A 24,959-nucleotide genomic window follows, 5' to 3' on the forward strand; every position below is an offset into this window, starting at 1 on the left:
TTGTCACAAACTGCGGAATGCCTGCATAGGGATGCTAGTAAAAATCTCAAGTATCTACTTTGTCGACAGCAAAGTTTAGCCCTGCTCAGCACTTTATTGTCTCAGAAATACCACTCATTAGCGACGCTTGTGTTATAAATTTTTATCCCTATGTAAATTACATATAGAATATTAACCAGCAATTCTGCACAGCCATGTAGCAAATCAGCTGGGGAGCCAGCAAAAATTGTGAGGGGGTTCTTGGGTCTCAGTCCCACACTCAGATTAAAAGAGCAAAATGTCAGTTTGTACATTTCATAAATTAATTACCCCCAAAACATTCTGGCACTCCTTTTCCCATGCGTTTCTTTCTCCTGGAGAAAGGACTCAGGAGAGCATCTAACTCATCTCCAGTGAGGCATGAGAAAGGTAGTTTTGCTAATAAATAACCAAGAGGAACAAAACAGAACAACAGTCCTCCCCAGCAATGTACTTCCAGGTAAAACTGCACTGGGCAGTGAAGTGGAACAGGAAAGAGAAAGTATAGCAAATCTTCTTAGGAGTGATATTAGTTTTAATGACAAAACCCAGTTGATTTAACATTTTTTTTCTGCCAGTTCCAGTGTTGACTATTTTGTTCTAGCACTGCATAAAGGTTTTTTGTGCTTTAACCCAATCAATTTTAACTTCACATATATAGCTCATGCATTTTTGCGTGCACAGTGATTCTCAAACAAGCTGCAAAATAAAATCGAGTTAGAAAGGTTGCTAAAAAATAGTCATTTTCAAGCATGTGCAAAATTTGCAAGATCTAATAGGTGTCAGTTTTGCCTCTGGGAACAGACAATTCAAACAAACAAAAACCACAAACCCCAAAGGAAAAACAATTGCAATAACTCCTTCAGGTTACATCTCTTGATGCCTTACCTTTCTTGAAAAGGTCAATCAGCTCCTGATGGATTCGATGTCAAAGCCAGCAGAAGGCTCTATAAGTGACACAGTAAGTACCACTTGCCTTGATATTTAAACACTTTGCCTCATGCCCTCTCAGCATTGAGCCAGGTATGGGCAGCCCACGGACACTCTACCTTGGTTCTCCCCATGTCATCGCGCATGTGATAAGTGTGTTGTATTTTACCTGCTGTTCATTTAGCTTCCTTTGTATCTCCTCAGAGTTACAAGTTTCATAGACGATAGGTTTGGACAGCTCTGACTCAATGTGGGCAAGCCAAGATCTCAGGCTACTCATGTTTTTATCCAGCTGCTGCACTGCAACGAGGGTCTCCTTCAACTTCTTTACCCTGTAAAGAAAAAGAAACGGCAGCATAAGTACACCCTGAAGGAGAATTTCCACAGTACGTGTTTCAGAAAGTTTTCAGAGAAACTTAACTTAGATGGCAAGTTCTGTTCTGAAGTTTGCCTTTACTATGTACCAGAAGTACATTATATGTGCAAGTAGTCCTGCATTCATAGGTTCCAGTTAAGAAAAATTAAGAGCTTACTCATGCCCGACAACACTGTCAAAGCTTCTCTACTTTATCCATTTAACCAGTAGTAGTGGTGGAGTGCACTGAGTGAACAGGCCTTTTTCACCCCGGTGATTTCTAAACATTAAACTACGTATCATAGAATGATTTGGGTTGGAAAGGACCGTTAAAGATCATCTAGTCCAACCCCCCTGCAATGAGCCGGGACATCTTCAGCTAGATCAGGTTGCTCAGGGCCCCATCCAACCCAACCTTGAATGTTTCCAGGGATGGTACATCCACAACTTCTCCGGGCAACCTGCTCCAGTGAAGACTTGTCCTTGAATAAATGAGTTTTAGAGAGAGAAATCCAGCTGAGAACTTAGTAAGAATTCCTGAATCCCAAGGGCTGCTTTGAGTTGTTCTTAGTCTTAATGGACTACTTCAGATTTAAACAGATGAAATTGGAATGTAACTGCACAGTGATTTCTAACTAGTATTTTTCTTGAGACCCTGACCATATAACAGCAATGGCCAGGAAAAATTAGTGGGATTTTTTTATTCAAGGGAACATTAGGTTTAGAGAGTGAGGAAAATTTGACTAAACCTTCATCCTATCTTGATATTTTTTTCTTCAGCCTGTTTCAACTGCAAAAATGTTTGTCAGTAATTCCCTCGTTCCTATCCCCATGTTACATAACATACATTAGTGGGTTCTGAAATTGTTTCTAAGCTTGCTTTTTTTTTTTCCATTTATGTAGTACCACAAACAATTTTGAGTAACATTCCCTTTTATGCTTCTATTGCTCTTCCACTTCAGTGTTTCAATATCAGAAAGCTGTAAGAGATGAGTGCAGCTTGGAATAGACTGACTAAATCAGGTTGAAAAATACAAGATTGCCAGATTTGTCAAACAAACAAAATGCCACCTGACTATCCTATAACTCAAGCAGAGCAATTCACATTCTTTCCATAACACTAACCAGCAAATTTATCGAGTGTTTCCATATTTAAAGCAGCTGACCATTAAGAGTCTAATGTGGAGGTCCTTTTCTTACCAAAGAGAAATGCAGAGATCTTAACGTCAACTTAAAAAACTTAGAAGTTAAATCTTTCAAATTTTTCTCTCTTTCTAGCCCTGTCTTTAGATCACAGATGGTGAAACCGTGGCTCTAGCACCAACTATACTTAAGAACAGTTCGAATACATCTTCCTTGCCAGAGTCTCATGGCCAACAGCTGCAGGGTTGCTATCTGAAAAAAAAAACCTCGGTAACTGGAAAAAAATTGGGTAACGTGAAAGTCTGGCTATGAAGGGACTGAAGTCAACACAATGCTTAAAGACTACCCCTGTCCCCATCATCAGGTTATTCTGAAACACAGCTGTGTGTTTATCCTTGGAGAGATACAGCAGAGCAACCAACGTCTGGGGGCATTATCTCCTCGTCACCTATGGTTGTACATACAGTGCTTTGTGGTTTTGGACCAATTGAAACTTGCTCATAGGCTGAGCAAGAAGATTGGTTATCACTCTTCTGGAACTCACATACAACTCTTCAGTCTCTGACGTTAATTAAGAGTAGTGAAATCCTGCCCATTTTCTGCTTAGGTTTTCTAGGTTGGCTGCTGCTGATCCTTTGCAGGCATGCTGGACTGGGAAAGGGAACAATGAGTCATGTCAGCCCTGTGCAGAAGCAATGCCACTATCATTTGCAAGCCCAAGCTGTGGACCAGGCTTTTCTTGTTTGCAATTGTGTAGTACCCTCACCTCTGTGCTGAATTTTATTTACATTTTGCCTGCAACACCTGATAAAGTGCCCATAGTTTAGAAAGTGCCCTCTTTGCCTCAGGCAGACTGCATGGGAATACATCCCTGCCAGAGTGAAAACCAACCTCGTCCCAAATAGAGTTATTTTCAGTCACATGACCTAAGTTACTTCAGAGAAAAAGAAAAAAAGTGTGACATACTAAAAAAAAAAACCTCTAACCAAACCCAAAGCCTAGTGCTAAACTGCCCTCCCACCAAACTGTTGCAATTCTCTGCACCTAAACTCCAGAAGTGGGAAGAAAAAAAAAATAAAAAAAGAAAAAAAAAAGAAAAAAAAGACAAGGTCAACTCCCTTCCAGCTCCTCACTACATTTACTGTTAATATTGTTCTTTTTTGTACTGAGTCTAATGTAACAGGTTCCGTGCCCATGGTACAAATAGAAGCAAATAAACAAGTGCTTCTTGGAGTACGCTGGGCTTACTTTTTTTGACTGAACTGCAAAACAGTGTTGTGCCTGTAGCTACTCTGAAAACATATCTGCAAACAAATGAGAGATATAATCCATGATGTCTAAGAGTTTTCCTTCTGAATTTTAGCAGGCAAGATGCCTATGCTCTTCACCTCACTGAATACTGTGCAAATAATTACATAATGTGTGTGCAAGAAAAATATCCCTCTTAAAAACGTAAAAGCTCAAAATGCTCTCTTTCCACGCTAATGAGAGGGCCTGAAAGCTAATGAAACTAAAAGCTCTGCTTAGAGACAAAGGTGAAATTTATAAACCATTCAAGTATATGGGATCCCTAGCCAACCGTAATTTGGACCTTTTGAGATTTCATTTACAAGATTATGTTTAAACAGTTAATTATTCCTATAATCACCTCATGCTTTTATTGCAGCACTATGCACGTTACTGCAAGAGACTTAAGATAACTCCTCTCCTTGATAATGAAGATTCTGCATTGAAATCAAAGGGCTGGACCCATGACACAGTTGTTTTAGAAGCTGTTTTTTATATAACACACACACACACACCCCAGTCTTACTACATTTTACAAATACTTAAGACTCTCAGAAAGAAAAATACTGCAGAATTCAATTGTTTTGTTTTTATGGTTTACTGACAAAAACTCATACGGAACTTTGAATGGGCTTATGATGCTTATATTTCCGTGTTCCAACTTCTTTACCTCATTTTCCCCAAGGAAGTAATAACTTTACAATGTCTATTATACATTAAGAAAAGGCAATGGGAGAATAACTTCCGAGCTGAAATTAAGCACGAATACCTTTAATTCAACTAGTGCTAAATTAGACGGCCTTAGATTCCACTTAAAAAGGAAAACCCCCATAAAGACATAACAATACATCGTACAGAACTCATAGCTACTGCATTAGTCATTTAGACAGCTGGTTACTAATATTAAACTTTAAAAGCAACATGAAAAAAAAGTCAGTAAGAGCATGTTCTATGAAACAGTGAAAAATTTTACACTGTTAAAATGTTTTTAAAAAATCAGTTTAAAATAATATTTTTATGATTTAAAAAAGCTTTATTGTCCAAAGTACAGTAGTACTGCATACCAGGACACTAGTACCGCCAGTTATATTTGCTCTTCAGATCACAGTTGCCTCTTTCAAAGAGTAAATTTCTAGATCTCTGAGCAACAACAACAAAACTTCTAGAAAAGATAATGTGAAGAGGGAAAAAGAGAAGCTGAATCAAAAATCCAAGATGATGAAGGCTGAATTCAAGCATTACATGCAGTTACAAAAAAATCATTAGTATGTACAGGAGAGACGAGCTTCAAGATGTTAAGTCTGAAATACTTTCTTTACAGCCTCTCTCCTTCTCTGCCTTTCACTTGTAGCCATGCCCCTTTGATGACACAAACAGTGAGCAGACAAATACAAAGTCTGCTTTCTCTCATGTGCGTGCATGCTCTTGTATTTAAAAACAGCAGTAAAACCAGTCTACAGTTTATTTCAGACAGTTAAGAGATTTTACTAGTTCTAAGTACGCATCAGTAACAAAAAAAATATTCTGGGATCCAAAAGTACTAGCTGTAAAATAAAGTATGCTGTTATCACTGTCAACTATTTTTAAACTGATCAGGAAACAGTAATTTCTAGCTAAGGTAGTGATTTCTACATATCAATATTTCAATTAGTTACCCAGCAACCCAAGACTTCAGAAAGAACCGTATCAATCAAAAGCAAACAAAAATAGCTGCCTGCCTTGTGATATCACAATTACAGTCTGGGAGATCTGAATCCACACTGCCGTCCTCCGCCATCCTCACAGCATGCAAGTCCTCCGCCACCACCATGAAATTATCCAGCATTAAAAAGAAGAACTTCCACTCCAAAAGCCTGCAAACACTATGCTTTAGGCGGGGGGAGGAAAGGGGAAACACTTCTCTTTGCTGGTGAGTACTGTACAGAAAACGTTGCACGCCAAACAAATGTTAGCAGCCGTTGCCTGATAACATGAGACTGAATGGTGACAAGTGGTCATGTTTCTAAATAAAACTTGCATTCATCACCATGTGCCAGACTTGATCTCCGGGAATGTGAACCATCAGTGCTAGGGGAAGGGATGAAAACACACACAACAAAGCCTTCTTTGCAAAGCCTGAGCAGTTGCAGCAATAGCACTGCTTCCTGGCTGTAAACATCTGTAACATTCTTTTCACCGGGCTGACATATCAGAAAAATTCATCTGAAAGGATGAAAATGTTCTAGAAGGACAGAAACAGAAGTCTCTAATGCAGAGACACAGCCACCTGTAGCTGCCTCTTCTGCAGTTACCAGCCTCCTCAGAATTGAAAGGCAATTAAAAAAAGTGGGTAAGGACACAGAATGTGAGAAAGAAAGAAAGAGGATTTTACAGGCAAATGGAGAAGTTCCACTGCACAGCGTAAGATCAACAGGTAAAGATTCAGACTAGACGCATATTACTATTCTATATTACTAAAGCATTTTCATAGAGCATTTTCTATTCGTTCACAGCTGTAGGAAACAAACCACTAAGAAAAATGCTCCAAGCAAGGGATGACTGTAGCTTTGCAGAAAAGCACACGGTATCTAATAATTTATTAATGCTGTCACATATGAAAAGATGTGTTTTATTCTCAACACCAGAACAATTAATCTGCAGCCAAAATCACGTTATAGGATGAATTCCAAACTCCAAAATGTTATAACAGGAACACACCCCAATACATAACATATTCTAAAGAGCCTCTGGAGCCTTCTAAAAATTATCTTGAAGGATGCAAATCCTTTTGTCCAGTGGAAATTAGCCATCAATACAAGTACTTTGTACATACATTAATCAACAACTGGGCTTTAACTGCTATCAGCCTAAGAGCTACAGCTGAACTAGCAAGATTTCCACAACCTAGCATCAAACCTCTCCACCATTTACTTGGCAACTTCAGCAACGCAATGTTCAAACTTTGCAGAGTTTTTTTCATTTCAGTAAGTACTGGAATGGAAAGAGTGGTATGTTTAATTGCATACAATAGTGCTGACACGCTAGTTGAGGAGGCTAAGTTGAAATGATCTGGAAAGAAAAGTAAATAAATATTTTACATAAATTAGTTTAGTACTAGGACTTGAGACCCTCCTTCATGATAACAGAATGAGAAAGTTTAAGTGTTTTTGCAGTTTATATCTTCCCCACCCTAAGAATGATACAGAATCCTGAACCCTTACCTATCCCGATAGGGGACACTAACCTCTAATACTGAATAGACAATACAGATCTTTTAAAGATGTGTCTTGCAGTTTCTGAATGCAATCACTTTTCACTGGAAGCTTCCTGAAGGTATTATTTGAACATTTGTCTGAGTACATGTTTCAAAAGACAAACACAAAAATACAGTAAATATACTTTATGTTCAACAACTGGTGATGTATCACATCCTCTGAAGCCAGCAGGCTCCTTGACCGTAATGCACCACTTCCTGACTTAATTATTCTGTAAGAAATATACAGCATTCGTTACTTTGAAATGAACCACTCTAAAAGGAGCTGGAGCCACCAGAATGCTTCTGCTTACATAAAATTTACTGCTCCCATGCTTACAGATTTCAGAGCAGGAATGCAGTAAAACCATATGAAAAAAGAACAGATGAAAAAAGACGACAAAAGTAAACAAAGCCTTTTGCTGCTAACAGGACTAAAGTATTACTAATTAATATGTCCTTACATTACAGAAGTGTAAAATATAAAGTATATGTACATTTTATGAAGTGCAAAATTGGGACTAAATTATTGTCAGTAAGGGAAGGGAGGCTGTAGCACAACTCAACAGAAAGTATTTCTTTAAGTTATGCAAATTGCTGGGTTTTTTTTGCCCTTGAGTAAAAAGAATCTTTAAGCACAATGTACATACGTCTACCTGCAGTTACACTTCTCCATCAGTGGAAAACTAATCAGGCAGAAAAACTAAGACTTAAGTTTTGGAACAGCTCTTCTCGAAATCCAGAACTACAAATGCACTGTTTCAATTCCTCTGCCATGAATTTTTTAGAAAAACTACATTTGCACCCAGTTTTCAGCACCCATCTGAAGTAAGATGGTATTGGAGCAACACTCACTAAATCTGACTGTGACAGATCCTATGTCATTCTAGCAAATAATGCTTTTAATTGACTCTTCTAGAAGAAATGATGTCAGGTACTGTAAAGTAAAACAGGAAGGTAAATTTCACAGAAATGTGTTGATGGTTAAGAATAAACTCATTTCACAGTTAATGATGAAAAGGCAGACAATAAAAAGATTTTAAATTCATGACATCCAGCAAATTAATCTGTCCCACATAGCACTTAGAAACAAAAGAACTGTTTTACCTGGCTGCAATAAGATCTAGAAGATGTTGCCACCTGTCATTGATCTTGCCAAGTTTGTACTCAATCTCTGATGCTTTGCTCTCATGGCTGGCTTTCGCAAGTCGCTCTCCCATTTGCTGGAGCTGGATTTTGTTCTTCTGGGCTACAGCAATTTCCTCTTGATAATCCTGGACAGTGAAGAGCAATCAGAAGTCGGGGTATTTATTCTGAATACACTCTGCTCTACACTACTAAATGAACCATACAAAAATACAAATGAATGTTGTTTTTTTGGTGATCAGTACAGCAGAGAGACAACCTCTTAAATATTAGATGTACATCCACAGAAAACTATATCACAAGAATGAAAAAAAAAAAAACAAAATACTTTCTAGAAAAATATCTGCTATAGATAAATTTATTACAGGCAATTCTGATTGGACATTTAGTAAAGCGTTCAGATGCCTTTGACTGTGCATTCAGTCAATTTTCTGGTATCCTGGAAGGTCCTCCCTCAATGGAGAAGGAAAATGCTCCATAGTGAGAGAAGAATACAAACATACAGTCTTACTGGAACTCAAACATCAATGTAAGGTAAAAGCTTCACTTCAACTAAGTCAGCATCCTCTTTGCAACGCAAAACAAGTAAGCAATTAAAGAACAGTTTGTAAGTGTACATGCACTGCACTATACCTTTTTAAGTTTCTCAATCATTTCTTCTATGAGGATGTCGCCATTTTGAGAAACCTTACTTTCCATTTGTGTCAGCCACTCACAGAGCTCTTTGTTTTTCTCACTGAAGACAGCCCACTCATTCAGTCTCTCACTAACTTGTTGTCGACGTAAGGAGACCTTAAAACGTTTGCAGAAAGTAAATAAAAACAAAATAGCGAACGCATTTAAGAGATGCTTGGAACACTTTGCACCTCATTGTGAACTCCTCTGGCCCTGCAAAAGCGTCCCAGCTACTTACTTGCCATTAAAATAAACTAGAGCTGTACTGCAAAAACCTTTGTGTGACTTCCTGTAAGTTTAGAGGTAAATGTTAATCTTGGGTTTCCTGTTAGCTACATCCTATGCATAGAGAGAGGCACCTAAGTGTTACGCTCAGTAGCCTGTCAATATCTTGTTTTATAATGTCTCTAACCCAAAGATTTCATTAGAAGATAAAAAATAAGCTTTCTTACAATTTTTGCTCAGTTCCAAAATGCTATTTAGTATGTTAATAGTTTCTCTTTAGTTTAAAAGATTAAATAAAAAGGAAGATATGAATGCTTGACAAAAGCAAAAAAAAAAAAAAAAAAAATATATATATACATAGCATAGGCTAAATTCCAAAAGACTGTGGAATTTATACATGAGTATGATTTTAAGTACAAAGCTAAATCAAAGATATTTTGCATAAGCAATTTTCTACTTGAGTCCCAATATGCTCATTCATAGGCGACTATTTCTCCTGAATGGGCAGGACACCTTGAGAGATTCCAAAGGACTGAGATGTGCCATGATAGGAAAGAATAGGCATAAAACATCAAACAGGCTAATGCTGTAGTTAGTACAGGAGGAAGGAAAACATTGCTATGTTTACAAAATTTCTATAGCAGTGGTACTGTCTCAGACTATGAATAGTAATAGACAGACAAAGATGGAGATTGAAATCAAAATAGCAGCAGAGAGGGTGAGCAGCAAAGTCATCTGTCCACTTTCACACATTGGTACAACTACTTACTTACTCCCCATTGTAGTCTGCATTGTTTCTGACTTTATATCAGCATTTCAGCTGAGAAGATGAAGACTGCATCTGCTCTTTCATAAACAAAAGTGGTGTGTTCTTTAACTACCATGTTAGGTGTAACAAGAGCACATACATGATCTCACATTTCCTTTTTGTGGTTGCTTGCTGCTTGATGGCAGCTTTCTGGAAACAAGCAACGGTTGCATAAAGTGTTGCACTAGGTTACATCCTGAAACATTCAGTACAAACAAAACTAAGATAAAACTTCTCTACTCGACTCCCTCCTTTACCACAAACACACACACAGTAACTACACCATAGTTTAGATGGATCTACATTGGTGCGTTCGAATGCAACTAACTCATAACAAGATCTGTGCTGCTAAGTGTGAAGCATTTTTCCTACTTTGGGGGTGCTTTTGAAGCTCTCCCAGGTACCTTACACAAGGTAACTATTTCAGAGTTAGCCCTGGTATATCTGGACTGCAATCTCTACTGAACCACAGAAATAACATGAGGATAATCTGAAAAGCTTGGTGAGGGAGACTCCGCTACCTGGATTTCTAAGTGTAAAATGGAGGCTAGAAACACACTAATAGCATGATGTGCCTGAAATATCAAGCAATACTCCTCAGCTCATTTTGCAGCCAAGTAAATAACCCTCATACTGAGAGAAATGAAGACATCAAAGTCGAAGAAGCAGAAGCTGTCGCCAGAACTGAAGGTACAATACAGTAAAGTTGAGCGGGGAGGGGACATCCTTTCTGAGCACAGCTCCTCCACCAAAGTACAGTAAACTGTATTGCTTCTGTGTTTTCCCCAGCCAGCCATGCCACAGTCCCACAGCGTGACTCCTTTGCTGGTTTTTCAAGGCTGCTTAAACATGCCCTCAGGGCCATGACAAAGTTCAAGAGATCAAGAAACACTGGCAGTAACTAAAGGAAGCATTTCACAGAATCATAGAATGGTTTAGGTTGGAAAGGACCTTGAAGATCATTGAGTTCCAACCCCCCTGCCATAGGCAGGGACACCTCCCACTAGACCAGGTTGCCCAAGGACATGTCTAGCCTGGCATTGAACACCTCCAGGGATAGGGCCTCAACAATCTCTCTGGGCAACCTGTGCCAGTGCCTCACCACCCTCAAAGTGAAAAGTTTCTTCCTAATGTTTAATCTAAACCTGTCCTCTTCCAGTTTAAAGCCATTCCCCCTCCTCCTATCACTACATGCCCTAGTAAAAAGTCCTTCCCCAGCTCTCCTGTAAGCCCCCTTTAGGTACTGGAAGGCCGCAATAAGATCTCCCTGGAGCCTTCTCTTCTCCAGGCTGAACAGCCCCAACTCTTTCAGCCTCTCCTCATAGGAGAGGTGCTCCAGCCCTCGGATCATCCTCGTGGCTCTCCTGTGGACTCGCTCCAGCAGGTCCATGTCCTTTTTATGTTGGGGACTCCAGAGCTGGATGCAGTATTCCAGGTGGGGTCTCACAAGAGTGGAGTAGAGGGCAGAATCGCCTCCTTTGACCTGCTGGCCACACTTCTGATGCAGCCCAGGATACTGTTGGCATTCTGGGCTGCCAATGCACATTGCTGTCTCATGTTGAGCTTCTCGTTAATCAGCACACCCAGGTCCTTCTCCTCAGGGCTGCTTTCCAGCCATACCCTGCCGAGCCTGTATTTGTGCTTGGGATTGCCCTGACCCAGATGTAGGACCTTGCACTTGGCCTTGTTGAACTGCATGAGGTTGGCTTGGGCCCACCTCTCCAGCCTGTCCAGGTCCCTCTGGATGGCATCCCTCCCCTCCAGCGTGTCTACCTCACCAAACAGCTTAGTATCATCGGCAAACTTGCTGAGGGTGCACTCGACCCCACTGTCCATGTCGCCGACAAAGATGTTGAACCTGATCCGTGGCTGCTCGAACGATTCCTCTGTATTCCTCCCAGGCTACCCGCCCCTGTTTCCACTCCCTATAGGCCTCCTTCTTCCTTTTGGTCATGTCCAGGAGCTCCTTATTCATCCATGCAGGCCTCCTGGCTTTTCTGCCTGCCTTCCTCTTTGTAGGGATGCATCGCTCCTGAGCTTGAGGGAGGTGGTCACTGAATATCAACCAACTTTCTTGGGCCCCTCTTCCCTCCAGCACTTCATCCCATGGCACCATGCCAAGCAGATTCTTCAAGATTTCAACGGTGTTTTCCCTGATTCACCAAGAGTTCAGTTTTGAATCTGAGTGTGCCTACATGCATCTTTTCTAAAAGCTGCCACTTGCATTCAATTTTTCTCCCAATGCTTTCGTACCCTGCATACTCGTATCAGTGCTCAGTACTGTACTTGCCTGGTGGCACAGCTCCTCCCACTGCCTGTGCAGAAGCTCTATGCGCTCGCTGAGGATTGAGATATCATCTGCGCTGATATATACTGACAGGGTCTCCTTCAGCAGAGAGAGGTGTGCAAGGTCATCTGTCCATCCTTCAACAGCATTCTCTAACTCCTTAAAAGAAGTACACAAGGAAAAAGGACTAGCTTGCTAACAAACAAAAATTTGAATGTGTTGATGAAGCACAAAGACAAGCATTGTTATCCCACTGAATTGAAGTCATACCTGAGCAGACCCACCATTTCAACCAGACTGTTTCAGCCCTGTTTAACAGAAAAAGAAACCACCAACCCCATATGTACCAATATTTTCAGAGTTAGGAGGCAGGTAACTCCCCAGTAGAGAATGATAGGTCAGCCTTGTGACAAGTAGTCAAAAACTAATATACCACTCCAATCTCTCTAAAGTTCAAAGGTATTTGAAAATGCCAAGCATTGGTCTGGACTTCTCTGTACTGAAAATATTTTCAATCTGTGATCCATTTCTAAACTGTGAAGAATATAGCATACAAGTGTTATCTAATATCCCCCACAGTAATCTCACCTTAAATAAAAAGCACTGAAACAACAGTTTAGATACCATGAGTTGAAATTTGAAGTTAGAATTTCTATAATAAAATCACACCAGTATTTAGCACTTCTACAGGACTTTTCAGACCCCGTTCTGATCTCACTTTGATTAGATCTAAGAACCCTGCAGGATTTGCATTATATATGCTGTCCAAATGTTACATGGGTAGTTTCTTGTAACAGGGGTGGCTGACTGGTTTGCGCAGTCAGTAATGTGAAGCCTATTAACAATGGAAAAGTTTACTACACAAACACAGGCAAAGATGAGACAACAGTCAACAGAGAACACATTCTTTACCTTGCAACGAATCTGCTCTGCATGCAACTCATCATGGTGTTCTGGCAAAGGCTGAGACAGCTTTTTTTTGAATGATCTTAGCTTCTCCAGGGAGTCTCCTATGCCCTTTTCAGATTTTTCCCAGTCCTGAAGGCAGAATGTTTATTAAACTTCAATTCAGATCTGGATTATACTTATGTCAGTTGATTTGCTTAACTAACCACTAAACAATGAAAACATTTTCATAATAATAACATGCCCTGAAGTCCCCCTCTAAAGAATACTTATAGTTGCAGAGCTTGAGTCACATGTACAACTGTGTCAATTTTTTTGTGTGTAGGTCTCTGCTAGTAGAAATATGCAAGCCAAAGCCTCCTGTTATTACAATGTTGTCTAGACCTCAGTCCATCCTTTCAGAAAAGCCTCTCCCTGACAAAATTATTTTTCACTTCCTTTCTTGAATGCCTGTATTAAATGCGCCACTGTTATTTGACAGCAACACCATTCAGGTGTATTAATCTCCAAGAAAAAAATAAAGTGGTTGGGGATACTGCAAATTGAGGTCAAATTGGAGTACCTACAGTATCTCCTCTAAATTATGATTCTGGCAGCTACACCCACCTTTAGTGGTTGTATGCCTTCCAAAATTTTAAATGTGTTCAATGCAATCAAACCATATCAATCATCACGTGACAGTATGGTTTTACCTGCTTCACCTGCTTGTTAAAGCCTATTGAAAAGGTACTCACAGGCAGAAAGATCTCTAACAAGCCAGTCAACTCATAAAGAATGCCAGTTGTGTGCTATGAGAAAATACGGAACTTGTTTCTTAGTCTTCTGTTTCAAGATATTCTACTTCTACAACTGCCTTTGCATTTATCTCCCTTTTTTTTTTTCCAATCTATGCCAGTATTTCACGATCATCTTCAGGATGGAAAATTACAAACAAGGTCTTGTAAAAAAACCCTCTCTTTAGTGTCTTCTTTATTGTCTCCTTAGTAAGTAATATGACCTTACATGACAAAGGTCTGTGATGCTCTTAATGCAATACATACTCCTCTAGAATATACATTTGTGCTTCCCATTTGGTCAGAAGACCACTAAAAAATAATGTATTCGAGACCAAGATAGCATAATGTAATAAAGGCTTGATAGCTATGAGACAATTTATGCAATTTGCATTGTAATTTCCCTACTTCCTCACCTTCAAGCATTAGCTTCCATATTTTCAGTGAGACAAAATACCACAGAACTTTTAAACTCCCTAGATAACAGCTTTCATGACTGAATTTCCTGACATAATTCCCTCACTAGAAGCCGAGGTACAAGGAACAAGGCTTGAAAGAGAAGGAAAAATTTAGTTACCTGAACTTTTCCAAAATAATATTTCCTTTTCTTGCACTGCTTTGCGTCTTGCTATTTACAAACAAAACTAAAGTGTCTAATTCTGTAATTCTATTACACCTCTGAAACTATTCTAAAAGCACTTGCCCTATTCTGTTAATACACCCAATTCCAATTTTCCTTATCCTCCCTAGAATGACTAAAAGGGAAAAACAAACAGACCAAATTTAAATTCCAGCCTATTATCTTCAGTACTTAAAGTGAGGTTAGTAGGCATTCTGGACATTGTTTACATAAAAATAAAGTTCAAGGCTCCCTTCTTCAAGATCACAGAAGTTTATCTAAATTAGCAGATACTCAAGGCACCAAAAAGAAACACAGACTACTACACTGTTAGACAGATCTTGACATTGGCATGCAGAGGGAATAAGGCAGGTCTAATTTTCAATACAGTATGTATAAAAATTAACCAGCATCGTGGAAAATAAAATATGTTTTTGCTCTATGTTGAAAATAGGACTGGTAGGAATATCCTTTATTGGCAGTGTTCTGGAAATATCAACTAAAAGATATCAACTAACATACAAGCCTACTGTGAAGTATTACCACTCCTAGTTTCAGGGGTGGCGAAATGAAATTGTGAGCTCATGTAGCATATATGCAATTCCTGTATTTGTGCGTATCCTTTGAGGATGCTTTTCTTCAACAGGGTTCACAGTGAGAAACCATGAACTGGCTTAAGAAGTACAGAAGAAATCACACACTTACTTTCAGTAGTAAAGCAAGTTGTTTCTTTTGTTGCTCCAGTTGGGTGCTAGCTATCTTCCAGCGCTCCTGAATTTCAGTGAGCTCTGTCTGCAGGGCTGCCTCAGCTCCACTGTCAGCAGAGAGCAGCAGTTGCTTCCCGGCTTCCACAGTGAGGATATAACTCCCCTGCTGCCTTAGGAGAACTTTCTCTTTAAGCTGAAAATATTAACAGTTTTCTGTCAGCTTTGTCTTTTTAATCACAATTAGCAATTCAGAATAATTAATTATCAAGCCCATACTTTAACTGATTGCATACCTTGGCTTAAGCTACTGCCCAAATGCTTTACCCTAACTGTTTTGCAATCATTTACTGCAACAGGCCTTTAGGAAATTTCTCCAAGGAGATAAAGACATGAAAAACTTCTTTCCCCCCATTAATGTCAGTTTCTCAATTGCTGTGAAAGAGAAATAGTTCCTCTATAAGTTTTATTATTATATGTATCTTCCAGCCAAAAAGCTTGAAGACACCAAGCTGCTAAATAGGTACCATTAACCTCACATGAAGATGGACACTCAAGATAACCTTTTTTGTTAGCTAGAATACATTCCTCAAACAAGACACAATTGTTTTTTTCAAGATGGTTTCAGTACGATAGCTACAAAGCAAAACCAGAAGCAAACAAGACTCAAGAGAGAGGGCCCAGTAAGTTCTCTGTTGCATGTTCTTTATGAACTCCAACTTCACTTCCATCACACTGCTGCTTCTGGGGCTATACCAGTTCCAAAGAAGAGCTAACATCCAACATTGCTTTCAGCAAAGCAGATAGGCTGAATCAAACACATTTTTAAGAATGTTTTAAATGATGAGGGTTGTAAAAGAGGTGGGGATTTTTTTCCCTCTTTGTTCAACCACACTGGACATACCTGCACTTCATCCAGTAGAGCTCTGGCTTGCTGCAATGGGATAGGAACGTTGCCCAGCCCACTCACTGGCTGACAGGATATTTCCACCAGCCACTTGCGCAGCTTCTCTGCCATCTCCCTATAGCGTTGCCACTGGTGAATCTGGCTGTCAATGATCCCTCTCCTCTGTTGTGCCCGGCGAATTACTCCTTGCCATTGATTACTTAGAAGAGTCAGCTTCAGATTAAATTCATCCCTATTATAAGTAGATAAATAAATAAAAATAAATAGTAATCTTCATACTTTGATCTGCTTGCATAGTGAAATAAACTGAAGGGAAAGCGAAGAAGGTTTCTGGCTGTCAATTATGAAACACTAGGAGAAAAGCACTGAAGACTCATGATAGCTGACTGAGGATGAGAATGTCACACTTCAGGTACTGGGAGAATCAAAGGGCTCCCGATTATCAAGACATTTAAAAACCCAAACCTTTAACACACAAAACTCTTTTACCTTCTCCCCAGAAATATACAAAGAAAAAGAAAACCCACAGGCTTTGCCAGCTTGGATTAGCCAAACTCATAGTAAATCACGGAGATTTCACAATTCTCCCCCAGATTTACTACTGAGCTCAAAGCAGGCATAAGATATACACAGTATTAACAAAATTCTCACATCCCAATAAATAGTTCATCTTATATTAGGACTGTGATACCCTTAGCAAAGTCAATACATATGCACAAGTGTGAAGCCACTGGTGTTTCACTGATTTTCATTCAGTTGATTACAAGTGTTTAAAATAAAACCTCAGACAGCAATGAATTCCTCTTCCATCACATGTAGGCTGCAGGTGTTCTTAAATGTCAGTAGGGAATCCTCTTGGTAGAGGCAAGCTCCCAGCTGGCATAAATGAAGTGTAACTCACTAAATCTGTCACTGCAGGCTCCTTTGGCGAAAGTGACATTTTGAAAGTACATCAAAATAGACAAATATGTAACATGCTTGATAATCCGAGACAAATCTTTGTCAAAGAAGCAGCCTCAAGGCTGTTGTATTCCCAAATGCATTCACACATTCACATACCCCATAGCATACTAAAGAATAGAGTCTTATTTAAGAACTGGCTAATTAATAGCTTAACCACGGTAATAGTAATTTCTACCTCAGTAGAGCATGATCTGTGCACTGACATCTGCTACCTTCTCTTTTTGGAAGTCCCCCACTAGTCTAAGTATTACTTCGCATAATCATCATCATCAGAAACACAGGAATGTCTACCTGTCATCCACCTGTCCTTGTTCTAGGAGGTGCTGCCCATCAGAGATAATTGAATGCAAAATCTGCTGGCGGCTGAACATCTCTGCCTGGAATAGCTGTTGTACAGAAGACAAGGATGTTAAAACAAGATCTTAAATTTTAATTCTATCTGTATGCATCGGTAAAAATGAATTTTCATATATTTAACCTCATTTCAAATTAATTCAATAGGAGTTTTGTCATGAAATTAAATAGAAACACATTTAAAAATCTCATTGCTAGAGTTACTTGCTGCTTCTAGTAATTATTATCAGTTCTTTGAGATTTTCTGTTTTTAAAGCTAAATAATAACAACAGGAGCTAGGTTTTATGTCTCTGAGTACAATTGTGTGACTGAAACTATAATTTACAGCAAAATCCAGATAGGGTATTTATTGCATTGACGGAAAAGGCACTTTTTATTTTCTGACATGTTTGAAAATATTATAGGCCTTTGCCTTGTTACACTGAATTTATGCACAGATTGTGTGTGATAGTGTTACCCAAGTTTTTAATACAATTTTACACTGCCAGTAGAACTTTAAAAGAAATGGTCAGCCAGGTGTAGGAGCTAGAAATCAATTTTCCACTTCTTCCAATGTTTCCAATTTATTTTCCAATTTTCTCCATCAGTCACAATAAACTTTCACAATACTTTTAAAACTCCCTTATTCCTTAAATATTACTATAGAAAAAGTTACCTAAGTACTACTTAAGCAAAAATGAATTAAATATATATACTACTTGAATTTATTTTTAAAAACATCTTTTCTTTTAGTAACGGACCACGTGTCTAGACAAGGTTGTTCAGGAATATTCTTATGTTGATGAAGGTACACCCAGGCATCAGCTCAGGACTAGACACCCTCCATATTCAAAAAGTTTTCAGAGAGATTAAAAGAGTATGTATACTGGTATGAATCTTGAGATTTTCTTTTTCTTTGTTCGTGATGGTGTTTGCAGTTGATAGAAATTCACCCTTGCCTGAACTAAGAGCCACTATTCCCCAAATCAAGATTACGCCCCTGTTATAGGGCTTCCCACCAGCTAAAATTGTGATGTACCTGTCCCTGCATCTGCAACCACGAGCAAAATACTCACTGGCACCTGCACAATTAAATCTCTCAAGCACATTGTATGTAGCTCAGGACTTCTAGACGATGGACTAATTTTTCCAAATGAGATTTTGCCTCTCTGGATCACTGACTTAATTTTGAAAATGTTAGCCAGGCCATAAATTTTCCCATAGAAAGAAACAGTGTTATCTAATTTCCTTGCAGAAGTATTTGATAGTGTTCTTTGAATACCTTGGCTCTTATGAATGACTGAGCCTGGACCAGAGGGAAACTAACTGCTCTATTATCTCATGAACAAAACCACAATACTGTGAGGCTGAGAATTTCAGAAAGCTGAGCAAGAAGGCAAAAATTTTACTTCCTGTCACATCTATTTCTGTCAAGTTAGGGGGCATGGATGAAGGACAGGAGGCAACAGCTTCTACCAGCACTGACGACAGATTAAGACTAAACAGAACACAACTGGTTGAAAAAACCCGACAAACACCAAAACCCAACACAACCAAACCCTTCAAAAGGGACGATTTTAATTTTTTTTTAAAGAGGACAGGTAAAAAAAAAAGCTTATCAAGCATGAGGAACTCTGCTTAGAGTGGAGGTATTCAAGTCCTACCCAAAAGCAGAGAGACATTTCTGTCAACATCCACTTGCTCTCTGCCTGTACACTGTCTCTGCACAGAAGAAGAAAACTCTGTTTTGTGGGACCATTTGCCACTCCAATTTCTTCTCATACGTAGATCACTATGAATCACAGAAATAGAAATGCAAAGGAGGAGGAAAGGAGGGCAGGTGTTGGAATGCACAATACCAGCACACTGGGAAAATTTCAGTAATTGAGTTGGCAAGGAACTTCCCCTTCCCCTGCCAGCACTTTCTTGAATGGTTGTCTCAGTACATTCCCACCGCGCAGGAGTCCCAAGCATTGCACCAGGCTTGCAAATGGATATCTGGAGAATTGTGCAAGAATGACTACAAGATTGTCCTGACAGACTTGTCTGATGCAGATACCAGTGTTAGTGCATGATATTTGAAAAAGGTATCACCTCCACGTTGCTGGTTTGTAAATTTCAGTGGGAAGTTATTTCTAAATAAGGCCACTGAGGTAACTGGGGTCCTCTTTGAACAAACCCCAGCAAAGTTATGAGTCAGCACTGGAAAGCTGATAACAGAGCTGGAGGCATTTCAATATCCATTCTGGGAATGCATGTGGAAACAGAATATTTTCACATTATCTTCAAAAACAAAAAGCAAAGCAATCTGGGAATTCATTTCAAGAGGTTTAGATTTGACCCTTTAGTTGCAAGGAGGGGAAGAAAATTCTTCATGAGTATCAGGAGGCACTGCAAAGAACATTGAGTACTGAATATATTTAGATTATATAAAATGGTCAAAAGCTTTAGGTAAAAAAAAAAAAAAGATGCCGTTTACAACATTTTCTTAGGATGAATGGCAGTATTTAGAAAATCAGATATTAGTTCACTAAATACTGACAGATAACTTTACAGTTGCAATAAAAAAAAGCTTCCAGACTGCTATAGTAAGTCATCTGAGCTAACTGCTCAGATCAAGATTTCAAGACAGAATTAAGTTGAGATCTCAAGACAATTGGATGCAAGAAGATTGCCATTAACCCCTTTCAAAAAATTACACCTATGACTGGACACAAACCCAGTAGGAAATTATCCACTTAGACAGTAATGATTTCTGGACATTCAAATCTCAGTGACCTGAGATGTCTCAGCTTACAAAGACACTGTCCAGTTAACACTGGCAGCACTGAGAGGAAATGAAATGGATGACATTTGTGAAAGCAAAAGCAGTTAAATGCTAAAGCTAATGTATGCTAACGCAAGCAAAAATGGTTGTGAATTACTTTCTGTTATCAAACATTCATCCAAACACTGTGCTGTGAGATATAAAGCAAGAGGAGGGGAAGGACATGACTCTCCCTACAATCTGGCCTGAGTCTATGGGTAGGTCAGCTGAAAAAGTTGTGGGAACTGAAACTACTGTGGCCACATGGGAGCTTTGGTATGAAAATTGACTTATCTTACTTGATCTTTACCAGAATTCTTGGCAGTAACGATATGGGTGGAGAAAAAAATGTGCATCACTTGACTTCACTGAGGAATCATGAAGGCACCCTCTAGTAAAAACTCTGAATCAGTTTTTCCCTGCAGCAAAAGCTGGGCTAGCTCTTCATTTGTTACAAACAGACAAACAACTCCAGCACACAGCAAAGATCAAATCAGTTTGTTCTCCAAGGAAATGTTACCAAATGGAGGCCCCATGATGAGTTATATAACTCAGTATTTGACAGAAAAGTCTTCCTTTAACATGCTGTTCAGAAGCTATATATGTTGGCAATTTAATATTAAAAAAAAAAAATCAGAATAAACTGAAGGAATCATAGATTTTGTCCACTTTGGACTGAAGACAAAGGGCCAAATTGCATGAGAATAGTTAGGTCCTATGGGAAGACCAATAAAAATTTTGATTTCCTTGGTACAAATCAATCTGAAGTAGATTAAATGTAGGTGACAAACACTCATAGGCATAGTGACACATTATACACAAATGCAGACAGATACTCAACTCCTCCCCAAACTGGGTGTTATTGATATATTTTTGCACGCTTGTGTTTTTAAATTACGATATCTTCAGATGGTGCAGGCAAATGTAATTCAATTCAAGGCATACTATTATATTAGTCCACAAAAGAATGTGCATTCCATTTATGTATAAATAGTATGTGTTGTAGTTATGTATAAATACACATGATGACTTGCCTCATGTGCCCTCTGTTGTTCCAAAAGGCTCTGGTAGTTTCCTGAAATCTCTGCCGCCAGCTTCTTCTCAGTCTGAACTAATAAATCCATCCAAGTCTCACATTTCTCCAAGAAGGTCTGCTGCTGCAGCAAGAAAGACTGCAGCTTACTGAAAGACAGAAAGATGGACTCAGGTAAGGTCTCCTCCTCTCACACAGAGTGTTAAGGGTCTTGCAATAACTTTTCCAGCAGAATTTCAAATCAAATGGTAACATTTTCCCCACTTAGCTGCCTCATTCAAATTATCTAGTCAACACTTTGAAAAGTAGCAGTCTTCCTCATTTCAAATTCTGTTCATTTGTACTGAAACCCACATCTCAGTTCACTGGCTTCACTCTTTGTAAGTACACAAAAGAAAAGGAGCTTTGGTTAATGAAATATCTGAAACATTTTCTATATTCTGTAAAAGGTATACTTTCTAGCTGTTGTAATCTAAGAAAACTATACAACAGTCTTTAACTATCCCCACCTGAATCTCTCCGTAGTCTGAGATGAGATCAGAGACCAACATCTGTTCAGGTTCTGCATCCTTTTGATTTCTTTATCATTCAGAGGAAGCCTGTAACCCAGCTCATTAAGACGGTCCAAATCTGGGGTCATGCTGCTGAACTTCAACATCTGATTCTGCAACAAACAATGAAAGTGACAACTAGGAAGTTCAGTAATTGCGCTATTATAGACTGTAAAATTATGAACTAGGACTCACTAAATTTGGAACGGTCTTGGTTGCCACCAAGTGGCAAGCAATCCCCATGCCAGGGAAAAATTGCATTTCCAGTTTTCAGCCTCTGGTCCCAGACCAGGAGAAGATTTACGTTCATGCATAAATGTGCACAGAGAAGTAAACTCAAACCGCACTGAAGTGTTTTGCTGAATTGGGGATTTACCACTCAGAGCTGCAAAAGTAGGCTAGTGTTTGAAGCCATATGTTTATATTATCAAAATACGGAGCCTTTTTCCTTGTTTCTTAGCATGAATGCTAGGCTAGCAAATTCCCATTGAACTTACTCAACTTTTTACTTTTATTTTTCTGTTTTGCAGTACAGAAACAACCAATTCACTACATTAGGAAAACGTCCTCGGTTTTAGCATGCCCAAGCACAATTATGTGCATAGTTAATCCTGATTGAAAAATAATGGAATATTAAAATGACAAAACCAGCCCAGATGGGAAAGTTCATCAACTTCAACTTCATCAACTGTCAGGGTGTCTGAAAGAAGAAAAGGGGAAAAAAAAGCTCCACGAAAAGAAAGAGTGAATGAGCTCAAATGGAGATCACACGATATACAGTACCAATGTTTCTTTAATATATCAAGACACTAAAAAAGAATAGACGACTTCATCCCTAAACTAAATACCACTGAGACATGAATTACATAAATTCAAAAAAAATCAAGAGAAAACAAGATGAAGGAAATCTCCAAAAACTGCTCAAATTTCCATTTCCATTTAGATTTGGTACTAATTTTATTCTAAACAGTTTGCATGTGCTTTTCTTCTTTACTCAGGGGCAAAGTAACATGGACGGTCACTCCTTGACTGCCATCAAACTTCTAAGTTCTCTGTCTTACACTCTGCATGAGTGACAGTCCTTTAATATGTATAGAATACGTGTATGATATTTATTTCTAGTACAAGGTATGCACAATAAGGCTAACAGAAAAAAAAATCACCGCTTTCTGTGTTTATTAGTCACCTTGAGTTCCTCCATTCTGCTCTGTATTGCTGAAAGATCAGACGAGTGACTGGGATCCTGTCCTTTCAATATTTCTTCTGCTTCTGTTATCCAGGCCTCAAGGACTTGCAGGTTCTTGGCAAAGTTTTGGTAGTCCAGCACTCCAGCCTTGAACAGAAAAGGACCCACAGTTTAAGAACTTTGGCCACATAGCATCCACATTGACATTACACTCCTAGTTATTCTCATTATAGATTTTCAAACAGCTATATAAGGCTAGGAGCAATTGTAACTGCTGCTTTGCTTACAGAAGATGGAATTTTTAGGTTGGTTGAAACCTAAATGAACCTAAACCTAAGACGATGGGATTTTTTAGGTTAGAAGAGAGGATTTTTGATCATAGCAAAAAGGCACAACTTCAACAAAGTGCATAAATATCTCCTTGCCTTGAAATAGATAAGCTTGTCTAATTTCCTTTCATGAAAATAACTCGTCTGCTTAATTTAGTGACAGCAGAGAGAACCACTAGTTGCTATTAATGCAATTTGAAACAAAAAAACTTCTTATGTTTTGTTTCCTCACAGCACAGCAATGTTATAAACACATCCTAGACAATGCTGGATTTCTTGGGTAAATCCTCTTGTCACCAAACTGAAGCCACTACTTCTGTTGCTTTCTCACCCATATACTTTCCTATATTCTGCCACTGCTTTTTTGCTCTCTAGTCCCTGATGACATAAGCAATTAGCAACATCTACTGAACAGGCTTTGACACAAATGGTAGGCACCAGTCTGGTCACCGGTATTAATAGGAACTGTAAAAATCAATTCTACATGATTATTCAGAATCCCTCATTTGTTTTACTGTTGAAGTAAAACTTCAACAGCTGGGAAGCTGGGAAGAGAGGGTGTCTTCAGGGGAGCAACAGCTGTGGATCCAGCTGTTAGCACTATTGCTGTCTGCAGAAAGCACGGTGCCCTTGGCATTCCAGATAGACACTTTCCTTCGTAAGGTTTGCTATCCTTTTCTCAGAATTTGGACATTCTTATAAGGTCTCTATGCTGGACTTGATAATATTGTCTACTCTCAGCTTTGGCTTTCAAGCAAGTCTAGGAAATGTTAATGAACAGGTAACACCATCCTCTTCTCCCAAGCAGTTTTAATTTATGTTTGCAGGTACCCCAGAATGATCAGGTTCAAGGACTGAAAACACTCTCTGCATACCTGAAGTACAGCCTGTTGCTTGCGGAGAGACTGTTCTAGGGTTGACAGAGTCTGGTTCAGAGAAAGATGATCAGACTGTATAGCTGCTGCTGCTGAAGCTTCCACCTGGCTTTTTAGCTCCTCTCCCAGTTCTTGAAGAACAACCAGTGACTCCTGTGCTGTCTTCAAATCTGCGAGTACATCCTGTGGCAACACATTGCATAAAGGTATGAAAACCTTATATTCTGCTGATGGCACCCTCCCCTGATTTAAAGGGGGAATAAAATGACCAAACTCCATCACTACATGAAAAACTTGTGTTTACTACTGTATTTCAATGCCAAAGTGTCCATCCACACTCTGTATGAAAAAGAAATGACAGCCAGAATAAAAAAAAATATGTTCCTGTGCACAGAGGAACAGAAAGAAGAGACTGCTCAGCTACCTTTGAACAAGTCTGATTTACTGATGAGGCAATACTTACTGAAACAAACATTTTGAATCCACTGAAATGCTGATCCTAAGCAGTGGCAGCCCTCCATGTGGGTCAATTCAGATCTTACTGGACCTCTGCTTTTTTTCTACTACAAATTACCAGGAGACATGAAAAAATAACTTCTGTAAAAGGCCTAACATAATGGCTAAAGAATGGGACACTGGGAAATGAAGAAATTATTCAAACTGAGCAATTTGAACTGCCAGTCCAGATGCCTATGGCAGCAAACGCTCAAAGACCTCATTAACATGTTCATTTTTCTCCTTGCAACTTACACTAAGAAAATTAACTTTTTCTTTTTTTGTTGTTGTTAATGACACTTAACATTAACTTAAACTCAAAGGAACCAAAATGTAACCGCAGATAGGAGATAAACTATCCTGCTGCCTTGA

The 24,959-nt window shown here is 39.0% G+C and overlaps 1 protein-coding gene across 3 annotated transcripts in view; it reads right to left on the minus strand.

Moving 5' to 3' along the window:
- Nucleotides 1-24,959, minus strand: part of SYNE1 (spectrin repeat containing nuclear envelope protein 1) — a gene marked incomplete at its 5' end in the record, with an annotated part of 264,160 nt that overhangs the window by 29,612 nt on the left and 209,589 nt on the right. The window contains 12 exons of one of the 3 annotated variants that reach the window (XM_082481847.1): nt 1,118-1,280; nt 8,073-8,239; nt 8,745-8,903; nt 12,110-12,265; nt 13,019-13,144; nt 15,110-15,304; nt 16,013-16,247; nt 17,270-17,364; nt 21,153-21,300; nt 21,661-21,815; nt 22,889-23,035; nt 24,093-24,275. In XM_082481847.1, the coding sequence (XP_082337973.1) occupies nt 1,118-1,280; nt 8,073-8,239; nt 8,745-8,903; nt 12,110-12,265; nt 13,019-13,144; nt 15,110-15,304; nt 16,013-16,247; nt 17,270-17,364; nt 21,153-21,300; nt 21,661-21,815; nt 22,889-23,035; nt 24,093-24,275 (1,929 nt within the window). Of the gene's footprint in view, nt 1-1,117; nt 1,281-5,451; nt 5,635-8,072; nt 8,240-8,744; nt 8,904-12,109; nt 12,266-13,018; nt 13,145-15,109; nt 15,305-16,012; nt 16,248-17,269; nt 17,367-21,152; nt 21,301-21,660; nt 21,816-22,888; nt 23,036-24,092; nt 24,276-24,959 lie in introns of those variants that run through there. The other 2 variants (XM_082481848.1, XM_082481849.1) reach the window with 2 other exon arrangements.

The sequence above is a fragment of the Vanellus vanellus genome (genome assembly GCF_965231255.1).
Source record: "Vanellus vanellus genome assembly, chromosome: 3".
Taxonomy (NCBI): domain Eukaryota; kingdom Metazoa; phylum Chordata; class Aves; order Charadriiformes; family Charadriidae; genus Vanellus; species Vanellus vanellus.